The 19426-nt window shown below is 34.4% G+C and overlaps 14 protein-coding genes across 14 annotated transcripts, besides 4 other annotated features; 11 read left to right on the forward strand and 3 right to left on the reverse strand.

Annotated features, from left to right (window-relative positions):
- Nucleotides 1-326: 326 nt before the first annotated feature.
- TA19395 (ATP synthase gamma chain, mitochondrial precursor, putative) lies at nt 327-1451 on the forward strand (the record flags this gene model as incomplete). The annotated part of the gene is made up of 6 exons (XM_949424.1): nt 327-497; nt 531-623; nt 671-746; nt 785-1014; nt 1046-1147; nt 1179-1451. The coding sequence occupies 6 exons, from the start codon at nt 327-329 to the stop codon at nt 1449-1451; spliced, it is 945 nt and encodes a 314-aa protein (XP_954517.1).
- Nucleotides 1452-1491: 40 nt separating this feature from the next.
- Nucleotides 1492-1935, reverse strand: TA19385 (40s ribosomal protein s16, putative; the record flags this gene model as incomplete). The annotated part of the gene is made up of 1 exon (XM_949425.1): nt 1492-1935. The coding sequence occupies one exon, from the start codon at nt 1933-1935 to the stop codon at nt 1492-1494; it is 444 nt and encodes a 147-aa protein (XP_954518.1).
- A 606-nt stretch (nt 1936-2541) lies between these two features.
- TA19380 (60S ribosomal protein l13, putative) lies at nt 2542-3141 on the forward strand (the record flags this gene model as incomplete). The annotated part of the gene is made up of 1 exon (XM_949426.1): nt 2542-3141. One exon carries the CDS (start codon nt 2542-2544, stop codon nt 3139-3141), a length of 600 nt encoding a protein of 199 aa, XP_954519.1.
- Nucleotides 3142-3207: 66 nt separating this feature from the next.
- On the forward strand, nt 3208-3712 carry TA19375 (uncharacterized protein; the record flags this gene model as incomplete). The annotated part of the gene is made up of 2 exons (XM_949427.1): nt 3208-3319; nt 3375-3712. The coding sequence occupies 2 exons, from the start codon at nt 3208-3210 to the stop codon at nt 3710-3712; spliced, it is 450 nt and encodes a 149-aa protein (XP_954520.1).
- A 112-nt stretch (nt 3713-3824) lies between these two features.
- Nucleotides 3825-4836, forward strand: TA19370 (GTP-binding protein, putative; the record flags this gene model as incomplete). Its single annotated transcript, XM_949428.1, has 8 exons — nt 3825-3848; nt 3909-3953; nt 4023-4121; nt 4151-4243; nt 4273-4314; nt 4359-4504; nt 4569-4698; nt 4777-4836. 8 exons carry the CDS (start codon nt 3825-3827, stop codon nt 4834-4836), a joined length of 639 nt encoding a protein of 212 aa, XP_954521.1.
- Nucleotides 4837-5155: 319 nt separating this feature from the next.
- TA19365 (uncharacterized protein) lies at nt 5156-6661 on the reverse strand (the record flags this gene model as incomplete). The annotated part of the gene is made up of 3 exons (XM_949429.1): nt 5156-6415; nt 6452-6531; nt 6565-6661. The coding sequence occupies 3 exons, from the start codon at nt 6659-6661 to the stop codon at nt 5156-5158; spliced, it is 1437 nt and encodes a 478-aa protein (XP_954522.1).
- Nucleotides 6596-6661: a sequence feature (Signal peptide predicted for TA19365 by SignalP 2.0 HMM (Signal peptide probability 0.954, signal anchor probability 0.000) with cleavage site probability 0.933 between residues 22 and 23).
- Nucleotides 6662-7168: 507 nt separating this feature from the next.
- Nucleotides 7169-7258: a sequence feature (Signal anchor predicted for TA19360 by SignalP 2.0 HMM (Signal peptide probability 0.097, signal anchor probability 0.841) with cleavage site probability 0.069 between residues 30 and 31).
- Nucleotides 7169-8944, forward strand: TA19360 (uncharacterized protein; the record flags this gene model as incomplete). Its single annotated transcript, XM_949430.1, has 4 exons — nt 7169-8140; nt 8170-8318; nt 8349-8579; nt 8674-8944. The coding sequence occupies 4 exons, from the start codon at nt 7169-7171 to the stop codon at nt 8942-8944; spliced, it is 1623 nt and encodes a 540-aa protein (XP_954523.1).
- Nucleotides 7202-7270: a sequence feature (1 probable transmembrane helix predicted for TA19360 by TMHMM2.0 at aa 12-34).
- A 383-nt stretch (nt 8945-9327) lies between the features above and the next one.
- TA19355 (actin-related protein, putative) lies at nt 9328-10944 on the forward strand (the record flags this gene model as incomplete). The annotated part of the gene is made up of 1 exon (XM_949431.1): nt 9328-10944. The coding sequence occupies one exon, from the start codon at nt 9328-9330 to the stop codon at nt 10942-10944; it is 1617 nt and encodes a 538-aa protein (XP_954524.1).
- Nucleotides 10945-11196: 252 nt separating this feature from the next.
- Nucleotides 11197-12739, forward strand: TA19350 (6-phosphogluconate dehydrogenase, putative; the record flags this gene model as incomplete). The annotated part of the gene is made up of 8 exons (XM_949432.1): nt 11197-11427; nt 11460-11504; nt 11535-11792; nt 11821-12046; nt 12078-12278; nt 12311-12439; nt 12469-12553; nt 12583-12739. The coding sequence occupies 8 exons, from the start codon at nt 11197-11199 to the stop codon at nt 12737-12739; spliced, it is 1332 nt and encodes a 443-aa protein (XP_954525.1).
- A 277-nt stretch (nt 12740-13016) lies between these two features.
- TA19345 (RNaseP-like protein with Nifu domain, putative) lies at nt 13017-13912 on the forward strand (the record flags this gene model as incomplete). Its single annotated transcript, XM_949433.1, has 2 exons — nt 13017-13466; nt 13577-13912. 2 exons carry the CDS (start codon nt 13017-13019, stop codon nt 13910-13912), a joined length of 786 nt encoding a protein of 261 aa, XP_954526.1.
- Nucleotides 13913-14211: 299 nt separating this feature from the next.
- On the forward strand, nt 14212-15021 carry TA19340 (peptidyl-prolyl cis-trans isomerase, putative; the record flags this gene model as incomplete). The annotated part of the gene is made up of 3 exons (XM_949434.1): nt 14212-14304; nt 14338-14678; nt 14793-15021. 3 exons carry the CDS (start codon nt 14212-14214, stop codon nt 15019-15021), a joined length of 663 nt encoding a protein of 220 aa, XP_954527.1.
- Nucleotides 15022-15850: 829 nt separating this feature from the next.
- Nucleotides 15851-16967, forward strand: TA19325 (uncharacterized protein; the record flags this gene model as incomplete). The annotated part of the gene is made up of 3 exons (XM_949435.1): nt 15851-15977; nt 16048-16245; nt 16279-16967. The coding sequence occupies 3 exons, from the start codon at nt 15851-15853 to the stop codon at nt 16965-16967; spliced, it is 1014 nt and encodes a 337-aa protein (XP_954528.1).
- A 75-nt stretch (nt 16968-17042) lies between these two features.
- Nucleotides 17043-17123: a sequence feature (Signal peptide predicted for TA19320 by SignalP 2.0 HMM (Signal peptide probability 0.918, signal anchor probability 0.027) with cleavage site probability 0.321 between residues 27 and 28).
- On the forward strand, nt 17043-18088 carry TA19320 (prohibitin, putative; the record flags this gene model as incomplete). The annotated part of the gene is made up of 2 exons (XM_949436.1): nt 17043-17151; nt 17364-18088. 2 exons carry the CDS (start codon nt 17043-17045, stop codon nt 18086-18088), a joined length of 834 nt encoding a protein of 277 aa, XP_954529.1.
- Nucleotides 18089-18244: 156 nt separating this feature from the next.
- Nucleotides 18245-18978, reverse strand: TA19315 (proteasome subunit beta type 2, putative; the record flags this gene model as incomplete). Its single annotated transcript, XM_949437.1, has 2 exons — nt 18245-18556; nt 18652-18978. 2 exons carry the CDS (start codon nt 18976-18978, stop codon nt 18245-18247), a joined length of 639 nt encoding a protein of 212 aa, XP_954530.1.
- Between the last annotated feature and the right edge of the window lie 448 nt (nt 18979-19426).

Consider the following 19426-nt stretch of genomic DNA (forward strand, 5'->3'; position numbering starts at 1 on the left):
TTACACCCATAACATCTAATAGAGATGTAAAATTGTTTTAAACAAATAAAACCTAAATATAACCCCTAATATGTTTATTTCATTAACATAATATTCCCCACCCATTACACCAATACCCAAATTAAGCCTCTATTGTTCATTATTATTACATAATTGTATAATCTTTTTCAATTTACTTTTAGTTTTATTTATTTATACATAAATGATTATCTTTTGAATTCAAAATGTGTTTAATTAAGTTTTATTTTTCCAGAATATATTGGATTCCATTTTAAAATTTTCTCTCAAAATAATTTGTAACAAATTTTTAGTCTGTTTTTTCAATTATGTCTTACTTTTTTAAGGGACTTTCCTCTCTAAGGCCAATTTCCAACTCCTATTTCAACTACAACAGACTTGGCCTTAATGACTTGAACTGTATACAGACCCGTGGTTTTGGAAGCGGTGACATCCAGGCGGTCGCAGCAAGGATTAAATCAGTGAAATCCATTCAAAAGGTTAATTAAAGAGAATTGATAAATTTTTCATAGATTACTAAGGCAATGAAGATGGTTGCAGCCTCAAAACTTAGAGCAGATCAGAGAAGACTTGAAATAGGGAGACCTTTTTCTCAACCTTCTCAGGTACGTTTGTTACCTAGTCATTTTTGTGTTTGTTGACACTTTCTTAGGATGTGTTGAACTTGCTACCAATCTCAACTACAGAAACGGGCCATAAAGACACAGCCTTGGTCATAATGGCTTCAGGTAATTATAAGTTTATACAAACTTAAATTTTTATTTAGACAAGGGTTTGTGCGGAGGTATTAACTCCTCGGTTGCGAAAGCTACCCGAAATCTACTTCAAAACGTTGACTCACAGTCTTCAGCATACTCTTTGTATGTTATCGGAGAGAAGGCTAGGAGCGCTCTCCAGAGAAACTACCAAAAAATGTTCAAAAACGTATTCACTGAACTTACAAAGACGCCATTTAACTACGCAAAAGCAGCGTACATTGCAGAGCTTCTTCGCAACGTAAGATTTTTTTATTTAATTGTTGTTTTAGGGGAACCATGACAATATAAAAATTATTTATAACCATTTCAAATCAGTAATAAGCTACGAAACTCAAGTGTTGGATGTATTAACTTGGAAACAATACTCATTGGTTAGATTATTCGATTTAAACATTGTTTTAGATGAATAAACGGGAATTGAACGTTTTTGAGACTGAGCCGGACATTGGGAAATTCTACCCTGATTTTTACGAGTTCTACTTGACTTCTTGCATCTACGGTTGTATGCTAGACTCCCTCGCATCAGAGCAGTCTGCAAGAATGTCTGCTATGGATAACGCATCCTCAAACGCCACTGATATGCTCAGTAAACTAACCCTAAAGTATAACAGAGCCAGACAATCCAAGATAACTCTGGAACTAATAGAAATCATCTCGGGAGCCAACGCTCTTTAATGTACTACATACTGTATATATTAGACAAATTGTAAAGAGATTAACGATAAGATTTCTGGTAACGTGCGCGAGCGCCAGGACCTCCGAACTTCTTAGGCTCGCAACGGCGAGAATCCGCGATCAAAAGCGAACGGTCGTAGCTGACGAGTTCGTCAACGAGTTTCTTCTTTGAGGCCTCGTCAACATACTTCTGATAGTATGCGACAACTGCCTTAGACATAGCTTGCCTAATTGCGTAGACCTGGGATGTAAACCCACCACCACGGACGCGGAGCCTCAGGTCCAACTTACTCAAGCGCTTCTTGCCAACTATGTAAAGTGACTCCAGAGCCTTTGTGCGTAGAGTTACCGGCTCTAACAAATCCAAAGGTCTCCCGTTCACACGGACGACCCCAGTGCCGCTTGTACATAAAGCGACACATACTGCGCGCTTCTTGCGTCCAAATGTTTGAACCTTCTGGCTCTTAGATGAATTCGATACCATCCTAAAATATTAATTTGGATCCAAGGTAATAAGCTAGAGATTTATAACAATATAATGTGGATAAGGACCAAAGGAAAGGAAATAAAGTTAACAGAGTATAGACAAAGGAATCTAACTAGCTTATTGAATATAGTTTAAGATTAATACCTTTAATTATTTAATTTAATTATAAAAATTATGAGTATATAAATTGTGTTAAAAATTAATTGGAAATAATTATTGAGTATTTTGATAAAAGTCAAAGCCCCATCTCTAACAGTAACACAATCGATCAAACAGAATCCAATAAAACAAATAAACACCTGTATATATTTATATACTACTCTTTAATATAATTTTATATTATTATTTCGATTTTATTATTGATTTATCGGTATGTTGATATCCAGACGTGATCTACTTATTTAGCCTTCCATATTTTCATCCTGACCAAAATACCCTTTTTTCTTTTCTAATCAAATTTTACACTTTTATTAATCATTTTATTATTTTGCTTTTGTCTGAATATTGTTTATAGGTTGAACATTTTTGATTGTATAATACATTTTATATCAAGGTGGGTTAAAATAAAAGCATATTAATTTTCAGATGGTGAAACACAATAATATGTTATCGGATGTTCACAGGGTGAAATGTAGTCACCGCTTTGTGAAACCTGTTTTGAATCAAGCAGGCAAAAAGAAAAGAAGAAGGCTTGCACGTCAAAGGAAGGCAGCTGCTTCAGGATTAACACCCACCGGATATCTAAGGCCTCTAGTACATATGCCCACTAGGCGTTATAACTATAAGCTTAGATTTGGACGTGGTTTTACTTTACAGGAATTAAAGGCTGCTGGCTTGGGAAAGAAGGTTGCTAGAAGCATAGGAGTCTCAGTAGATCACAGAAGAACAAACAAGTGCTCAGAAAGCTTAAACCTCAATGTAAATAGACTTAAGACTTATCTCTCTAAGTTGGTCCTATTCCCAAGGAAGAAGCATGCCAAGAAGGGTTTCGCAGGACTTCCATCTGACACTCCTAGAGAAAAGTTACGTACAATGGCCCTCACAAAGCAGTCAGTTAAGAAGGTTATGCCTGTTGTCCAGGAATTCGTTTCAGAACCCCCAAGAGAAGTAACAGAGAAAGACACCAGCACCAATGTTTATCACAAGCTGCGTGTCGCAAGGAAGGCTGCAAAGGCAAAGAAGTCAGCAACAACCGAATCATAAATTTTTTACCTGAGTTATATTTTAGCACTATTTTTCATGTCAACACATTATTAATTTTTTATCCAAATGGGTTCTCAAAACCCTTTGGAAATTTTAGAAAACGAATGTGTAAATAAAGAAACCAAAGATGAATTGTGTGAAAATAAGCCAGATTTAAAAGATTTCATATCAGATGATGGTACACCCTTACTAATATATAATTTAATTAATATTTTTAATATTTAATATTGTAGAATCGGTGGGAAGTGATGACTCAAGTGATAGAAAAAAGGTAAACAAGGGATATAAAACTGACAAATTTGGACGAAGGATCAGATACCAAATTAATAAAAAAGTATTTGGAAAGAAGGACCAGAAATCAAAGCTAAATGCCAGTAAAAAATATGAATTATATCAAATGAGGAAAAAAGAGTATGAAAGTGATAGGAATCGGAGTAAAGGAGACTCTGAGAGTGTGTCACAATACCAACTTTCAGCTATAGATAGGATGACCCTGAGAAGAGAACAACTTCTGAAAAAGCACTCCGAAAAGTTTATAAATGACGTCAGGAAGTCTAAAGATGATGACTAGTGTGTAATTATATTGTAGATGGTTCCACCCACAAAGTAGAAATAATTTTTAATTATGTAATGTAATTTGATTTAAAATAATTAGTATTTTACATTTATTTATACCAGTGTAAATGAGATTGTCACACAAACTCTTTGTTTTCAATAAGTTTGTCCTCCAAACGGGTACGTTCTGTGGATTCTACACATTTTTCTAGAACCTTATTTGGCGAGACCTTTTGTCAATATTAATGATCCAAGAAGTGAATTTATGCCTAAATGGATAACTGAACCCAATGTTTGAGTTATTAGTTTGTTATTAATTTGTTTAGATCGCATTTTCAAAAACATTGTTTTCAAAAAACGTAACATCGAATCCTATATACGTCTCTGAAACCATAGATAAGGCTCCATTAACGAAGATTCCACAGGTAAATAAAAACTACTAATTCGCCACTAGATTGCCTTTGTTGGTTACTCAAACGTTGGAAAGTCGAGCCTAATTAACTCTATTCTTTACGGAGCTGATATTCCCCTCTTTGCAAGAAACATAGTATGTTGTTTTATCCATTAAATAACTAGGTTTCTAACTCTAAAATGCTGAAGAACCCCAAATTTGCACCTGTTTCCAAGACTCCGGTTAGTTATAAGTTTCATAAGTTCAATAGGGGAGAACAAGACATTTGTTTACATTTGACCTGGGGAACAATATTTCCCTTGTGGATCTGCCTGGATATGGATGTGCCAAAGTTTCAGATGTAAGTCTATTGATTAATAAGAGTGGTAGGAAGTTAGAAATGAGTGGTCTCTGCTTGTAAATAAGTACCTGAATAGGACTGATAAGTAATCAAAAAATAAAAAATATATGAAATGTACAGCTTGTATCGTATTTTCTCGCTGGTTGATTCAATAAAGGGGCCCGTAAAGGAAGATTTTAAGCTTTGGAGCATGTTGAACGAAATGGAAATACCCTTTCAGGTAGTACTCACTAAATGTGACCGTTTGAAGGTAAGGATTTGAATATTAATGGCATATAGCCTGAGGAACTTCACCTGAAATATTCTAAACTGATTCATATACTTAAAGACTACGAAATTTTCGACCAATACGTATACGCCACTTCTGCAACCAGACTTTTGGGAATAAATGAGCTCCGATTGTCAATTTCTCACATAGCTCTAAAGAAGAAAACCGAATCTAAGATTGTATAGTTTTAATTTAAATATTAATTTAATTTTTTAAAAATTTGTGTTTATTAATCAAGGTGCTGAATGTAGGTCAAATACTAGTTTATATAATGTGTAAGTTCAGGTATTATTCAGAAATTCGAAAATAGTATACATTGAAGATTTGATTAGACTAAAGACAATTTAAGTGAGTGATTTGGTTTTGTACAATTTTGTGGATGGATTTGTGGTATTGTGGCTCTTCTTAAAGCCGAAGTACAAAAAAACTTGCATGATTACTAACGAGAAGCTAACTTCTTGATTTGTTTAAGCTTTGTTTCGTAACTTTTTTTAACTTCTTTTATCATTTTCTTACAATCCTTTTTAGATGAAGTATTTATACCCTCATCACCTTCTTGTTCATCAAACACGTCCATATCTGCAAAGGGCCACTCTGAATCATTTTCAGTTTGATCCCCTTGGTTTATACTATCAAGACCATTCAATTGGTCTTCCTGTCCACTTACGAACTCTGACATATCTGACTCAGTCATTTCCGCATTATCCCCTATATTTCCAGACCCCTGAGTTCCTAAATTATTCTCGTAATCAACTGATCTTTCGGCATCCTCATTTGGAATCGTTTCTCCGTAATTACTTTCATATTTTTCAGGATCTAATTTTGAGTACGTTCCCATAGATTCAGGAGAATATGATTCCTGAGACTCTTGTAAGTCATAACTTCCACTACCAGATTCCATTTCATCAGGCATTGTGCCTTGGTTTGGTATCTGATTTCCGTAATTTTGCTTAAATTTTTTATTTATTATCATATTTTCCAACTCATCCTCTCTGGTGTCTGGATGTGTCAATCTGAGTAATTCGCCATCTATAATCACAGGCATCACGTAATTCGTATTCAGTCCTTCCTCAGACTTGAACTTAGATCCAGAAGCATATTTGTTGTGTGAGCTCCTTGATTTCTTCAACTTCTGAGACAAATAGTATCGGTCATAATCATTTTCATCATCAGTTGAGAAGGGGAATTTCCCTGCAGATTTAGAGTCGTACTTCTTCCCGTCAGAAATTGCAAGCCACTCGTTTATCACGTGTTGAGGCTCAAGAATTTCTGAGTCCCAGTACCGCTTAGTTTTATCTAGTGAGTTATCAAGTTGCGTATCTAAAATTTCCTCATCAGTTAATTCTGGTAAGGAGGTTTCATCGGTATCTAACTCTGGTAACACGGGGTTTTCCTCCGCATCTAACTCTGGATCATTCTTTTCTTCAGTTGCTTTCTCATTTTCAGGATCTATAGGTGGATCGGTCTTTAAATTTTTGCTTTTTTTATTTTTGTTTTTCTTGCTTTTCTTATTTTTCTTGTTCTTCTTTTTTGGTTTTGACTTTTTTGTTCGTTTAGCTCCTTTCTTTTGTTTCGGTTTTTTCCCTTTTTTGATGGCTTTACTCCTCCTCAAACCCTTGTTTGTATTTTTCTTACTTCGTTTCGCTTTTAATTGGCGTTCATCCGCTCCATCAACTTCTTCAACATTGTTTTCAAGTGCCTGAATCTAAACGTAATTTATGTTCAAAAATCGTACCCTTTTGTCATCTTCTAATTCATCCCCCAATTCGACCAACTTGTTTTCATCCTCATCTCCCTGAACTTTGGTTTCTTCATCTAATAAAACTATTTATAACCGAGCTAATTTACCTGGAACATTCGAGTCGCTCTCTGGGTTATCTCCAGAGCAAAAGTTTATGAGAGATAAGTTAATAAAAACATATATAAGGGCTATATTGAGCTTCATTAGGTTAATCGGATATTTTAACTGATAGCTGTATTCAATGTTTATATGATTTTAATGACATAAATTATACATTTATCATATAATAATAATTAAATTGAATTAAAAATTAAATATTAAAGGTTATAAAGGTATTTAGTTAACCATTACTAAATATATAAATGGATAATCTAGGATTAAATAAGTGCGATAAAAAAGAAATTTCGGCGAAACTCAAATGTGTGCCTAAATTCTTTGTTAAAAAGATATAATTTAGTACTAAGGCAAAATAGTACAAATAAATCATTTTGAAATTATACATTTTTATTAAAAAGTGAAATAATATAATTAAATGTGTAGAAGATAATGATTGTGGGATGAGTGACATGATGTTGTAAAAAATAACAAAATTGACATAATTATTAATTTATTTATGTATGTATGTATTTTTAAAATGTTTTGTATTTCTTCGTGTTTATATTAATTAATTATTAAATATAAATCAAGAAAATGATATGATATGTTCAGTAAATGTCCACCTTAATTATCAAATTGTACAATAATTTTCTAATTATATACACACTAATTTTTATATTTTTGATACCAAATTACTCAAATTCAGTTTCATTGCCAACAAAAAAAATATACACATCAAACTTAAATTTTATCAAGAATCTCAATGATGGATTCTTTGCATTTATTAATACACATAATTTTAAAAATGATATAAACGATTTTGGAAGTGGACGTAATGTTTGGCTTTTGTTTGAAAAGCCAATTTATGAAACTATGCCACCACCAAAGTCGTTAATCCCAAAGCGCATCCACCTGGATTACGAAAATTTGTTGAGAAGCCATGATCCGTCAAAAATTAACTTTAATACTCGTTTGTGTGATTTTCCTGGCGTTGAAATTCGGGACATAGATAACTTGTATGGTAAAATCTACGATCGGCGTGTTTTGATGAAGCAGATGAGATATTTTTTGGAAAGAGATGATTTTAATTCCATCTGGAGATTAATGGAATATAACAGGGATGTGTTTAACAGAAGGGATTGCGATCTTTTGGTGAAAGATTTTGACCACTTGATGTTCGCAAGGCTGAAATATGAGTATCCTGAGCCTGAGAATTTGGATAGAACAATGCCCTTTCTGGTTTCCAGATACGTTCTCCAACACGTTTTGCAGCAGGATCTGGAGTCTCGTCTCAATTACAAGTGGCTGGAACCCGGAGAAATACCAGAAAAGCTTCCAAAGTATAGCGAAGACTACGTTGAGCCTAAGGCTTCCCCAGAGAACCCAATTCACGTCAGAGATACTGCCGCCTACCGCTCCCTTATGAACCGCTTAGAGAACTATGACGAGAACCTTAGGCTATGCGCTGTTAGGGACCTCTTCCATAGGCTTATAGAGTGCAAGAGGAAGAAGCTAACAAAGTCTTTGAGGAGGTTCCAGAGATTAAAGCCGTTCAAATCACTGTCCTACAGACGTAAAGTTGCTAATGTAAGTCTAAATGAAATTAAGTTTTTCAGAAAATTGACATTGACCGGGTTTCACCATTCCTCTCAAAGCCTATGCGTTGCACTGATGAAATAGTTAAGATTTATACTGATCACTTTGAGGAGGCAGTTAATAAACAGGACCTCGCCACAGCTTGTAGGCTATTAAATCGCTATTCAAGGTAAAAATACTAATTTTTAGTGTATTTTAGGAGGATAATATTCATCGACAAATTCCCGCTTCTGCGTAAATTTATGCGTCTATTCGCTGAAATTCATGCCTCAAAGAAGTATAACCTCCAGGCCCTAAAGTGGCTTAGATCAACCTACTGGAGCACAGTAAAAAGGCACAAATTCCTAATCAGATATAACGAGCCCATGATGGTTATGGAAGCCGGAAAAACACTAAAGGATCTGTATGAAGAACAATTAGAGCAGTACAGGTTCTACACATTTATAATACATATTTATCCCTAACTATATATTTAAGAGTATTAGCAAATATTTAAACATATTGGTGTATATAAGGTGTTTTAGAAAGAGAAGAGATGCTATAAATGATGAAAAAATGAAGAAGATGGGAGTAAATATGGATGAAGTTAGAGATTTTTCAAACGCATACGGAGAGGACTGGATTCCTATACTTTATCCTAAAGAATTCGAAGAAGGAATCAAATATCAGCAAGAAAGGTTAGATAAACTAAGAAAGAAAGCCGAAAAGGAGCTAAACGAAGAAAGGAGGAGACGTAGTTATGAAGATTATGAAATGGAAGAAGAAATAGAAGTACCAAAGGAAGAAGATTTATAAAATAATTTAATTTTTGTACCCTTTATATCAATTATTAGAGCATGTGCGAATTCCCGATGAATTATGAAAAAATGTGTAACAATACCCCAGTCTCCTAATTAACCGATTAACATAACCTCTAGAGTTATTACAATATTGTTGTGCTAACCATGTAAATTTTAACCCCTGCTTATATTTTATTGTAATTTTTAACATTTTCCATTTCCACTTTGTATAATATTTTTATTCACGTAATACTCAAAAATGTGAATAGTAAAATTCCCATTCATTTTCCTGTAAATTATTAAAATCGTGGAAATTGTCTTTAAATTATAAAAAATACAGTGAAATTATAACTGTTGTTGTAAATTATTGTAAATTGTAGGAACAAGGTAGGAATAATAATGAATTGGAAGGGCCCATATGTAGGAGCATTAGTTTTGGACGTTGGACATTCAACCATAAGGGCGGGATACTCAGGAGAAAGTTTGCCCTCCCAACTGTGGTCTTCTTCAGTTGGAATAGGCTCTGGTGCTGACGTGTTCCCGGTTATTCCAGGTTCCAGGTATCGCATTAAGTCAGTAGAACACATTAAATACTACGACACCGAGAGTAATGGAATTGTGGTTAATAGGAATGCATATTCTAGAGCAGTGAGAGGGACTCTTTCAGGACGAGTTTATGACAAAGCGATGATTGAGCACTTGAAGGGTTCATGTAATGGTAATGATTTTGAGGAGGTTTCGTTATTGGTGGGAGCACACAAACATGATGGAGAATGCTGGGATAATTTTAGCAATTACATGATATCAGGGGATAACCTGGACAAGATTCCGGAAAGGGACGTTTTGACTCCCTCCAACGTCGTTGATTTTATCCACTCATTTAACTCTGTATCCTCTGGATTATCTGAGGTTACCGGGTCCAGACCGGTTTTTATAGTTGAAGGAAACGAATCGACTAAAAAGAATCGGATGGTTCAGACTGAGGTGTTATTTGAGGAGTTGGGAGTCCCGGGATTGTACTTTGGACACGGTGGTCAGTTAGCTTCCTATTCACTCGGCCTTTTCAGCTCAGTTGTGATTGACATTGGAAGCTCCACTACCTCAGTAACCTTTTTGGCCGATGATGAGGTTATAGGCTGGAAGGAACACAGTGTTGGAGGAGACCATGTTGACTCAATTATCCTGAACCTCCTAGCGGGGACTAGTGAGAGTAATTTTTCTTACATAATGAATCATCCTGAGTACAATTTGGGCGTCTCGACCCTCTCCAAAATCTCTGTTAACGACGCAACTGAGATAGGAAATAGGCAACTCAATAAGGAAATGAGCTTGGATGTGTATAACATTCATCATGATGTTAGGACTTTGAAGGAAAGTATACTGAGGGTCTCACCAGTGCCTCTAGTTGTAGATTCAGAGCTTAACATGACAGCTCAGCTCCCAGATGGAGAGGCGTTTGAACTGTCTGATGAGGGATCAAAATTGAGGCTGAATTCTAAAGGTAAGGGTTTGATGCCGGAGATACCTTTGGATGCCAAGACCATAATTAGCCTAGATAGGATTAACCCTTTTCAGCTAGTTGGAATATCTTGCGAAGTTCTTTTCAACCCTCAAATTGCTTACGTACCCAAATTCATTGATTTGGGTTCCTTTAGGGGAGTAGTACCCATTTGCGAAGATCTTTTGAGGGATAACTCTACTTACAGAAGGGATATTTTTGGCCAGATTGTCCTAGTTGGGGGCTTCTCAGGTGCTTCAGGATTACAGGAAAGGCTAACCATGGAGATGAATAGAGCCTCTGGGAAGTCACCACAAGAATCAACCCTTTCAGGCACAAAATGTAAATTCGTTACCTTCAATTCAAAGCAAGCAAGCAGGCATGCTTCCTGGATTGGCGCGTCAATCTTATCAAGTCTTGGCTCTTTCCATAAATGTTGGATTTCTAGGCTAGAATATAACGAGCATGGACCTAACATTGCCAATCGTAAGGGTCCGACCTTCAGTTACAACAAATAATATTTTACACCCTTTTTACTATTACTCAATTTGTCAATTTTTTAACAATATTCTACATATATTCATTGATGTTATCGTATTTTTAGCACTTTTTGTCATATATTTATCCATTTTTTGTAAACATTCAGGTTGTTATTTTATTTATTGATTTTATGTGTTATTAAATAATGTAAATAAGTAATGTGTGGATTAATAATTATGTGGATTCTACAAATAATTTTTTTGTAAAATAATAAATATTTAAGGGTATAAATGGAGGATTCTAAAGAATCGGAATTTGGAATCGTAGGACTGGGCGTAATGGCCTCGGCATATGCCACAAATTTGTATTTCAGAGGCTTCAAAGTCTCGGTTTGGACCAGAAGTCAAAAAGAAATAGAAATCTTCAATGAAAAACTTAAGGAACAACCTAAATTTAATGGTTTGGATGCAGATTCTGTTGATTTGACCAGAGTTAAATGCTATATGAATCTCGAGGAATTTGTATTTTTATATAAAAATCATAAAATTCTTAGGTTTTAAGTTTGAATAGACCGAGAATGATTCTTATCCTAATCATAGTAATTTATTTACTGGTTTATAATTCTTAGGCAGGAGAAGCTGTTGATTGTGTGCTTGACAAACTTATTCCGCTCTTGGACCGAGATGATTTGGTGGTTGATGGTGGGAATGAGTGGTATAATAACACTGAGAGAAGGATTCTGAGGTGTAAAGAGGAGGGAATTCGATACTCCGGGATGGGAATCAGCGGAGGAGAACGTGGTGCCCTAACACATCCCTGTCTAATGTTTGGGGGTAATTTTGAGGATTATAACAAGCTTAAGCGAATAATGTCACAAGCTGATACTGTTAGTCTCTAGATTATATGGTTTTTAGGATTTTTACGTTGGGCCCGGGTCCTCAGGCCACTACGTTAAAATGGTCCACAATGGCATAGAATACGCCCTAATGCAAGTTATTTCAGAGTTGTACAAGCTGATGAAGTTTGAAAACTTCATGAGTAATTTAGAGATTTCCTCAGTGTTCAACAGCTGGCACTCTCAAAATTATTCTTACTTGCTCCAAATAACACAGATGATATTGCAAGTTAAAGAAGGAGAAGGTACTTAAAACATAGGTAACAAATGTATTAGAACACTTGTTGGACAAGATTATGCCATGTGTTTCATCAAATGGAACGGGGAAGTGGACCGTTCAGGACTCATTTGATAGGGGTGTTCCAGTTCCTTCTATAGCAATTTCTGTGGATATGAGAAGTTTCAGTAATTTGTCTCATCACTCTAACACTAATAACACTGTTAAAACTAGTGAAAGGAGTGAAAAATATAAAATTGGTAATTTTAAAAGAAATAATAAAAAGTGTCAGATGAATTAAAAATAACATATATGTGTACTTTAATAAGCATTTTTTCTCAAGGATTCCACTTAATTAGTGAGGCGTCAAGGGAGTTTGGGTGGGACCTGAACCTATGTAAATTAGCTAATATATGGTCAAGTAAGTTGTTGAGTTTAATAATGGAGTAGGAAATGCCATAATCAGTTGTGATTTGCTAAATGAAATCTCAAAATCATTTAAAGAAAATGATCAAATGTTACCTTTCCATCCAAAGTATAAATAAATATTAGTAATATTTATAGGTTTAACGGAGTATTAAGGGATAACATGAATGTTTGGAAAAAAGTTGTAAAAATGTGTTTGGAAAATGATATTCCAGTGCCAGGAATCGGAAACAGCTTACAATATATACAAATTCTGTTCAACAAACATGTTAATAAAATTTTTTATTTAATTTAATTAGTTAGTTGGTTGGTTGTTGAAATGGTATAGGAAGGATACAATTTAATACAAGCACAAAGGGATTGTTTTGGATCTCATAATTTCAGAAGGATAGATATGCCGGGAAATCATCATTATAACTGGTGGAATAATGAATAATAATTCGTACATTGTTATGGGGATTCATAATTTGTTTTATTTTATTATACAAATAATTTTTTCAAAATATTATACATTAAATAGAGATTATATTATAATAGTAATTTGTTGTAAAAAAAGAATCACATGTGGGTGAATGGTTCGTGTGAAAAATCGCTGGATAATATTCAAAGTCGAATTGAGTGATCATAATAAATTAAATAGTCTAGATCGTATTTTAAAACCTTCAGTAATTAAACCTGAAATTGATAAAAGCGCTGAATTTCTATTTGGGCTACTTCAGGGTAATTTTATTTCAAATAATATAACTGTACCCTTCGCAAATTCAACAGAGAGCCTGGCACTCCTCCAGTGCAGAAAAGCATTTTTGAAGGAAACACTGTTAATTGTTAAATTTATTAAAAAAATCCAAAATATTGATATCTCCTTCGTTCCAGTTCGCGTCTCAGGAACATTACACCAAGCTAGGAAATTTATTTTATCAAAAATCCTAGAATCCCTCGAACAAATTTCAATTTTAGAACTTTCAGGCACCCAAGTGCCAGAAAAATCTAGTTTATTACTTGGAATTAACAGGATTAATTTGGTCACCAATTCAGCTCTGCCATCATGACGCTTCCAGTTAGGCCCATTAATCCTTTTACAAGATTTAAAACTGTTGGTGGAGGTAATTTATTAAATTTCGGGAGAATACAGGTTCGTCGTTATAGTCCTGAGGTAAATGATCATTTCAACAATCCCAGAAATGTTGGAAGTTTTGATAAGGATGACCCATCGGTAGGAACTGCAATAGTTGGCAAGGCGGCATGTGGAGATGTGATTAAGCTCCAGGTCAAAATTAAGGACGAAGTGATTGAGGACGCCTGTTTTAAGACTTTTGGATGCGGTTCAGCAATAGCAAGTAGTTCATACGTAACGGAAATGGTTAAAGGCAAAACATGTAAAGAGGCATTAGCAATTAAGAATACAGATATTTCAGGTACTTTTCTCCTATATAGTTATATAACTAATTATCTCCAAGGAGATACATAATTCTATAGCAGATATTAATGAATTGTTATAGATAAGTTGAATTTACCTCCTGTTAAGATACATTGCAGTCTATTGGCAGAAGACGCTGTCAAGCACGCCATCAACGATTATATTAATAAAAACAAAAAATAACTCAATACATTTTTCAATACTATTTTAATCTTATAATTATTCTGTTATTTGTAGTAATTTTGCTATTTATTTTTTTGAAATGTGCTTGGAGATGGTTGACCTCACAAGAATGTGAATTATTTTAGAAAAAAAATAAAAATGATGAATTTTAAATTAATTGAGAAAAAATGATTAAGAACACGCTGCTGTTTCCTTATCATCTGTTCAAATTTGCCTATGGCAAGTTCTCGAAATTAACTTTCAGAACTAAAATTTACATGGTGAGATTCTTCATTTATAATTTTGATTTTTAGGGATTAGCAGCTGGAGGATTAATGTTATGGCCTAGTTATAGTAGAGCCCCTGCCCTTAGGGCTGAAAATATACATAAAAGAGCCATCACAGATTACGTTTACATGGATATATCGATGGACAACAGATATTTGGGAAGGATTCTTATTGGTCTTTACGGCCGCCTTTTACCTCTCACTGTCGAGAATTTTATCCACATGTGTAAGGGTTTCCACGTTAAGGATAAGATAATTGGCTATTATAACACGAGATTTGATAAGATTGTTCCTGGAAGAGCCATTTTAGGTGGTAGATTATTTGATCACAAAAGCTCGTTAGATTCATGTACTATATATTCCAGACGGTAATTCAATCCACTCATTAACTACAAACTTATATATATTGGACCTAACTCCTATAATATTAGTTATCTAACTTAAACTTAGTTGGTATATATAGGTGAAATTTATTCGTATAGAATACCTGAAGAATCTTTTGATACAACATTTGTTCAAGAGGGAGATGTGGCCATGGTTAGTGATGGCCCTCTCGGAGTTTCTTCTAGATTTTTAATAACCTTGACTAATAATCCTGGATTTCAGCAAAAAGCTGTTGTTGTTGGAACTGTTGTTAAAGGAATGAAACTAATAAGGATGGTATCCCATCACGGTGCTTGTTCATCCCCTCCGGGGGACTTAGTTATATAATTATTCAGTTAAATGTCCATAGTTCTGACGTTAATGAAAAATGTGTAGTTGGGAAATCGAGCAGGCAGAGATGGAATTCCAAATAAGGAAATTAGGTACACTAAATAAATGATAAAATTTTTAGAATTGTCGGTTGTGGCTTGTATAATGGGCCTGAAAACGGCCCGAAATCATTCCTGAATGTATAAATTACACATATATGATACACTATAGTATATTAGTAATTTCAGTTGTAAGTACCAATAATATCTTCTTCACGATAAGCGGTAAAGACTTCACCCTCAAATTTTAAATCCATCCCCCCGTATTCTGGAATCACTACTGTATCACCGACTTTTAATACAGGGTCAACTTTCTCACCTTTAGAGTTCACTCGACCACTGCCAACCGCAACAACCTAAACTTATTAGTACAAAGTTTAAAAATAATTACAATAGAAAGATACCTTAGCCATTCTGGAAGTTAAGTTGGCGGAATCTGGCAGTAAAATACCAGATTTCGTTTTAAGTTCGGGCTTTATCTTGGATACCAAAACTCTATCAAAAAGAGGAACAAACCTTTTAGCAACTGTCTAAATTAATAAAATGTATTTGTGAAAAATACCATTATGTAATAATAATTGTAACAATACTATAAAACAATAATATGAAACTATATTAGTGGAATTTTTATTATAAAATTATAATTAGGATGGGGATTTAGATGAAGTATTAATATAATTCTGTAAATCTTTGTACAATATTAATTCATGTAAATTGTTATGTTTATATTGTTGTTTTAGATTCTTTGTATAATTTGATGAATTTTGGCCTTTCTCTCTTAGTTAACTATGTTTAGAACTAGGGCCAGATTCTACAAAAATCTTAACAAATCAGACTACACATTAAATTATAACTTGTTCAATTCTTTAAATAGACTTTTCACCTATACTGTACGCAAATATCCCGTCCTCAACAGTTTGTGATTTCTTACAATCAATTATAATCTACCGTCTACATTATATATAACTGTATAAACAATGTTTAGGAGTTTTTTTAAAAAATATCGGAAAATGGCCGAAATATAAGTATAAAAGGCCCGATGAATTCAGAATCTCCGAGGCCCCGGATGATTGCGTTGAGTTAACGTATTTAGGCCATCGAACAATGTTTATACAAATGGAAGGAGTTAGATTCTTAACTGATCCAGTTTTATCAAAAAGACTCTTTTCAGCCGGCCTAGGAGGTATTTTCACAATACACATAACACAATTTATAGTCAAAAGAACTAGCGGAAACTGGTATAGATATTGGCATTTTCCTGCCGCTGACTTCTTGTTAATATCAAACAATTCGTACGATTGTATGGATACGTGGACTCTTAGGAAAATAAGTGATCAGGGAGGAGCACTGGCTATAGGAGGCATGAACATAACCAAATACATGAACATGTTTTATGAAAGATTTACATATCCTCTGAGGTGGTTCGAGGAAGTCGACTTCGGATGCGTCAAAATAACATTTCTGCCGGCAAAATCGGAAACTAAAAGGAAGTATTTGAGCTGTGGAATTGATAGGAATAGGGTCCTTTGGGGAGGATTTCTCATAAGATCTGACCATTCAACTATATTCTATGCAGGGAAAACAGACTTTTCAGACCATTTCGAAAAAATTAAGGAGTACCTGACGGATCTGAAATGTAAAATAGATATCGCAATTTTACCAATAGGGCCTGAATTTAAGCATAAAATCAACATGAGCCCTGAAGAAGCAGTAAATGTACATTTAACACTTAAGCCCAAGCATACAATAGTAGTGGCTCACGATACGTTTCCACTGGGAATTGAGGCTTTTGGGGAACTCAAATCGAGACTTACTAAACACATCGAAAGTATAAATAAGGAAATCCTAAATGAATTTTTAATTTTACAAGAAAAAGAATCTTTCAGATTCTCACCACTAATGTGATTCAATTTTTGTATATTGTGAGTAGATAGCCCCAACTACTAAATTTTTTTCTACCATATTTCTGTATTATTTGTAATGTCTCAGATTCCTGTTGATAAATTCGCTAAATTAGTTACCGGAGCCGGTTCTGCTCTCTTATTACTAGGTTCAGGTGCTTGGATGGTCAATTCCAGTTTATATGATGGTAAGATTCCATTGAACTTCCACTCTACATTACCTTTATTTTATTATTTAATTCGTATAAAAGAGTAGAATTTTTATAAAAATTAAATTATTTTTATTTTAACCTATTTATCTATTTTAATTATATTACAGTAATTATTCTCTGAAATAATTTTGAATATCCTAAATATTATATAAATTTTACTAGTTAAATTGAAAGTAATGTTGATTTAGTTGGAGCCGGGCATAGAGCTGTGGTATACAACCGTATCACTGGAATCAGTGAGACCACACATGGCGAGGGAACCCACTTCATAATTCCCTGGTTTGAACGTCCTATAATTTACGACGTGAGGACTCGCCCTAGGACTCTGATGTCGCTCACCGGAAGCCGAGATTTGCAGATGGTGAACATCACGTGCCGTGTGCTGTCACGTCCCGATGAGCGCAGACTCAGGGATATTTATAGGCACTTGGGGAAAGACTACGACGAGCGCGTCCTGCCCTCAATAATAAATGAAGTACTGAAGAGTATTGTGGCCCAGTATAATGCCTCGCAACTCATTACACAGAGGGAAAGAGTTAGCAAAGCAGTCAGAGACCAGTTGGTGAACAGGGCCAGAGACTTTAATATTCTTCTTGATGACGTTTCTCTAACTCACTTAAGCTTTAGTCCTGAGTATGAGAAGGCAGTAGAGGCAAAACAAGTTGCTCAGCAACAGGCCGAGCGTAGCAAGTATATTGTCTTGAAGGCTCAGGAGGAGAAGAAATCAACGATAATCAAGGCCCAGGGAGAGTCCGAAGCTGCAAGGCTTATTGGAAGCGCGATTAAAGATAACCCTGCATTTATTACGCTTCGGAGAATTGAAACCGCTAAGGAGGTGGCTAACATTCTCTCCAAATCGCAGAATAAAATCATGCTCAATAGTAATACCCTTCTACTCTCAACTGATAAATAATATCCTCAGTCCTCTACTATACTTTTATATACTGTATATGCTATATACATATTATTATACTACAAGTAACTAAGATAAAGTATAAAAAGAATAAAGTGTAGTATTAATTTAGTTTGGTAAGAATAAAAGTACTAAGAAATTATGGAAAGTAATAAATTAATCAACTTTAATGGCTTTTGGATCATGAAGTCGGAACACTTCAGGGGTGTCATCATCTTCAATATCGACATCGTGGACCCCGTTTTTATCAATTATCTTTGCTCTAAAGTTCGATTGACCGAGGAGGAAGCGATTTTTGACTTCGTGGCGGCACTTCTTTAACATTGAAACAGCCTCCTCAACAGTCAAATTCTCGTGGTATTCCTTGTCTAGTAAACCCCTGAGAAAGTGACCTCCATATCCGTGAACTGCTCTGTCAACTTCAGTTGAACTTGCCAAGTAATCTATCCAATATAATTTAGGTCCATTCTAAAAATCATTTTACACCAACTACACAAATAAATATTAGTATATAACTAAGTAAGAGGTTTAATGTTAACTGTGAGTTATGAGTATAAAAATACATTATCAAATCCTGCAACTAGTAAATCAACTTGATAAGGGCTTTTCCTTAAATATTCGGCCAATTGTTGTCTTACAAAGTGAGCCATTGATTTTGTGGTCATGCTAAACGAAGTTTTGTAGCGGTGGTAGTGGACTGATTTTCTAATGTATTCTCCAAACTGCATACGGTCACCCGAAGGTCCAGCCAACAATAGAAGCTTCGAGTCGTCGATTTGCATTATTTTACTCTCGTCGTCGTTCTTCAACGTCACTATTGAAGACTTCTCATAGGTATCGGTGGCTACAGCCACGAAATCACGGCCACAAATACCAATTAAAGTGTCCATTCTTTTACACCCTTTAACAAATTACAACACTTGCCACATTTAGTTATTAAAATTTTAGTTAAATTAGCAAAATATTTACAAAACTAGGGGAAATTATCAGAAAAATTGGTAAAATGATAAAAATATAAAAATTTATAAAAGAATAAACTTTTGTAATAAATTAAAAGGTTTGTTCTAAAAAATGATAAGGTGATGTTTAGTGGAATCCGCCAGATTTTCTAAATTTAACCTAACAAATTGAAAACATTAGTTTATAATTTAGTTTTTATGTAAATAAGTAAAAATAATTTATTCTTTTAGAAATTTGTAACATTTCCCCTAAATTATAACAGTTTTAGAAATTTTCAGTTTTGAGCGTAAATCACAATTTTACGCCAAATTAACACTAACGTAGCTTAAATTTTTATTAATTTACCACTAAATGACACTTAATTTTTAAAGTAAAGAT

The sequence above is a fragment of the Theileria annulata genome, chromosome 1 (genome assembly GCF_000003225.4).
Source record: "Theileria annulata chromosome 1, complete sequence, *** SEQUENCING IN PROGRESS ***".
NCBI classification, from domain to species: domain Eukaryota; phylum Apicomplexa; class Aconoidasida; order Piroplasmida; family Theileriidae; genus Theileria; species Theileria annulata.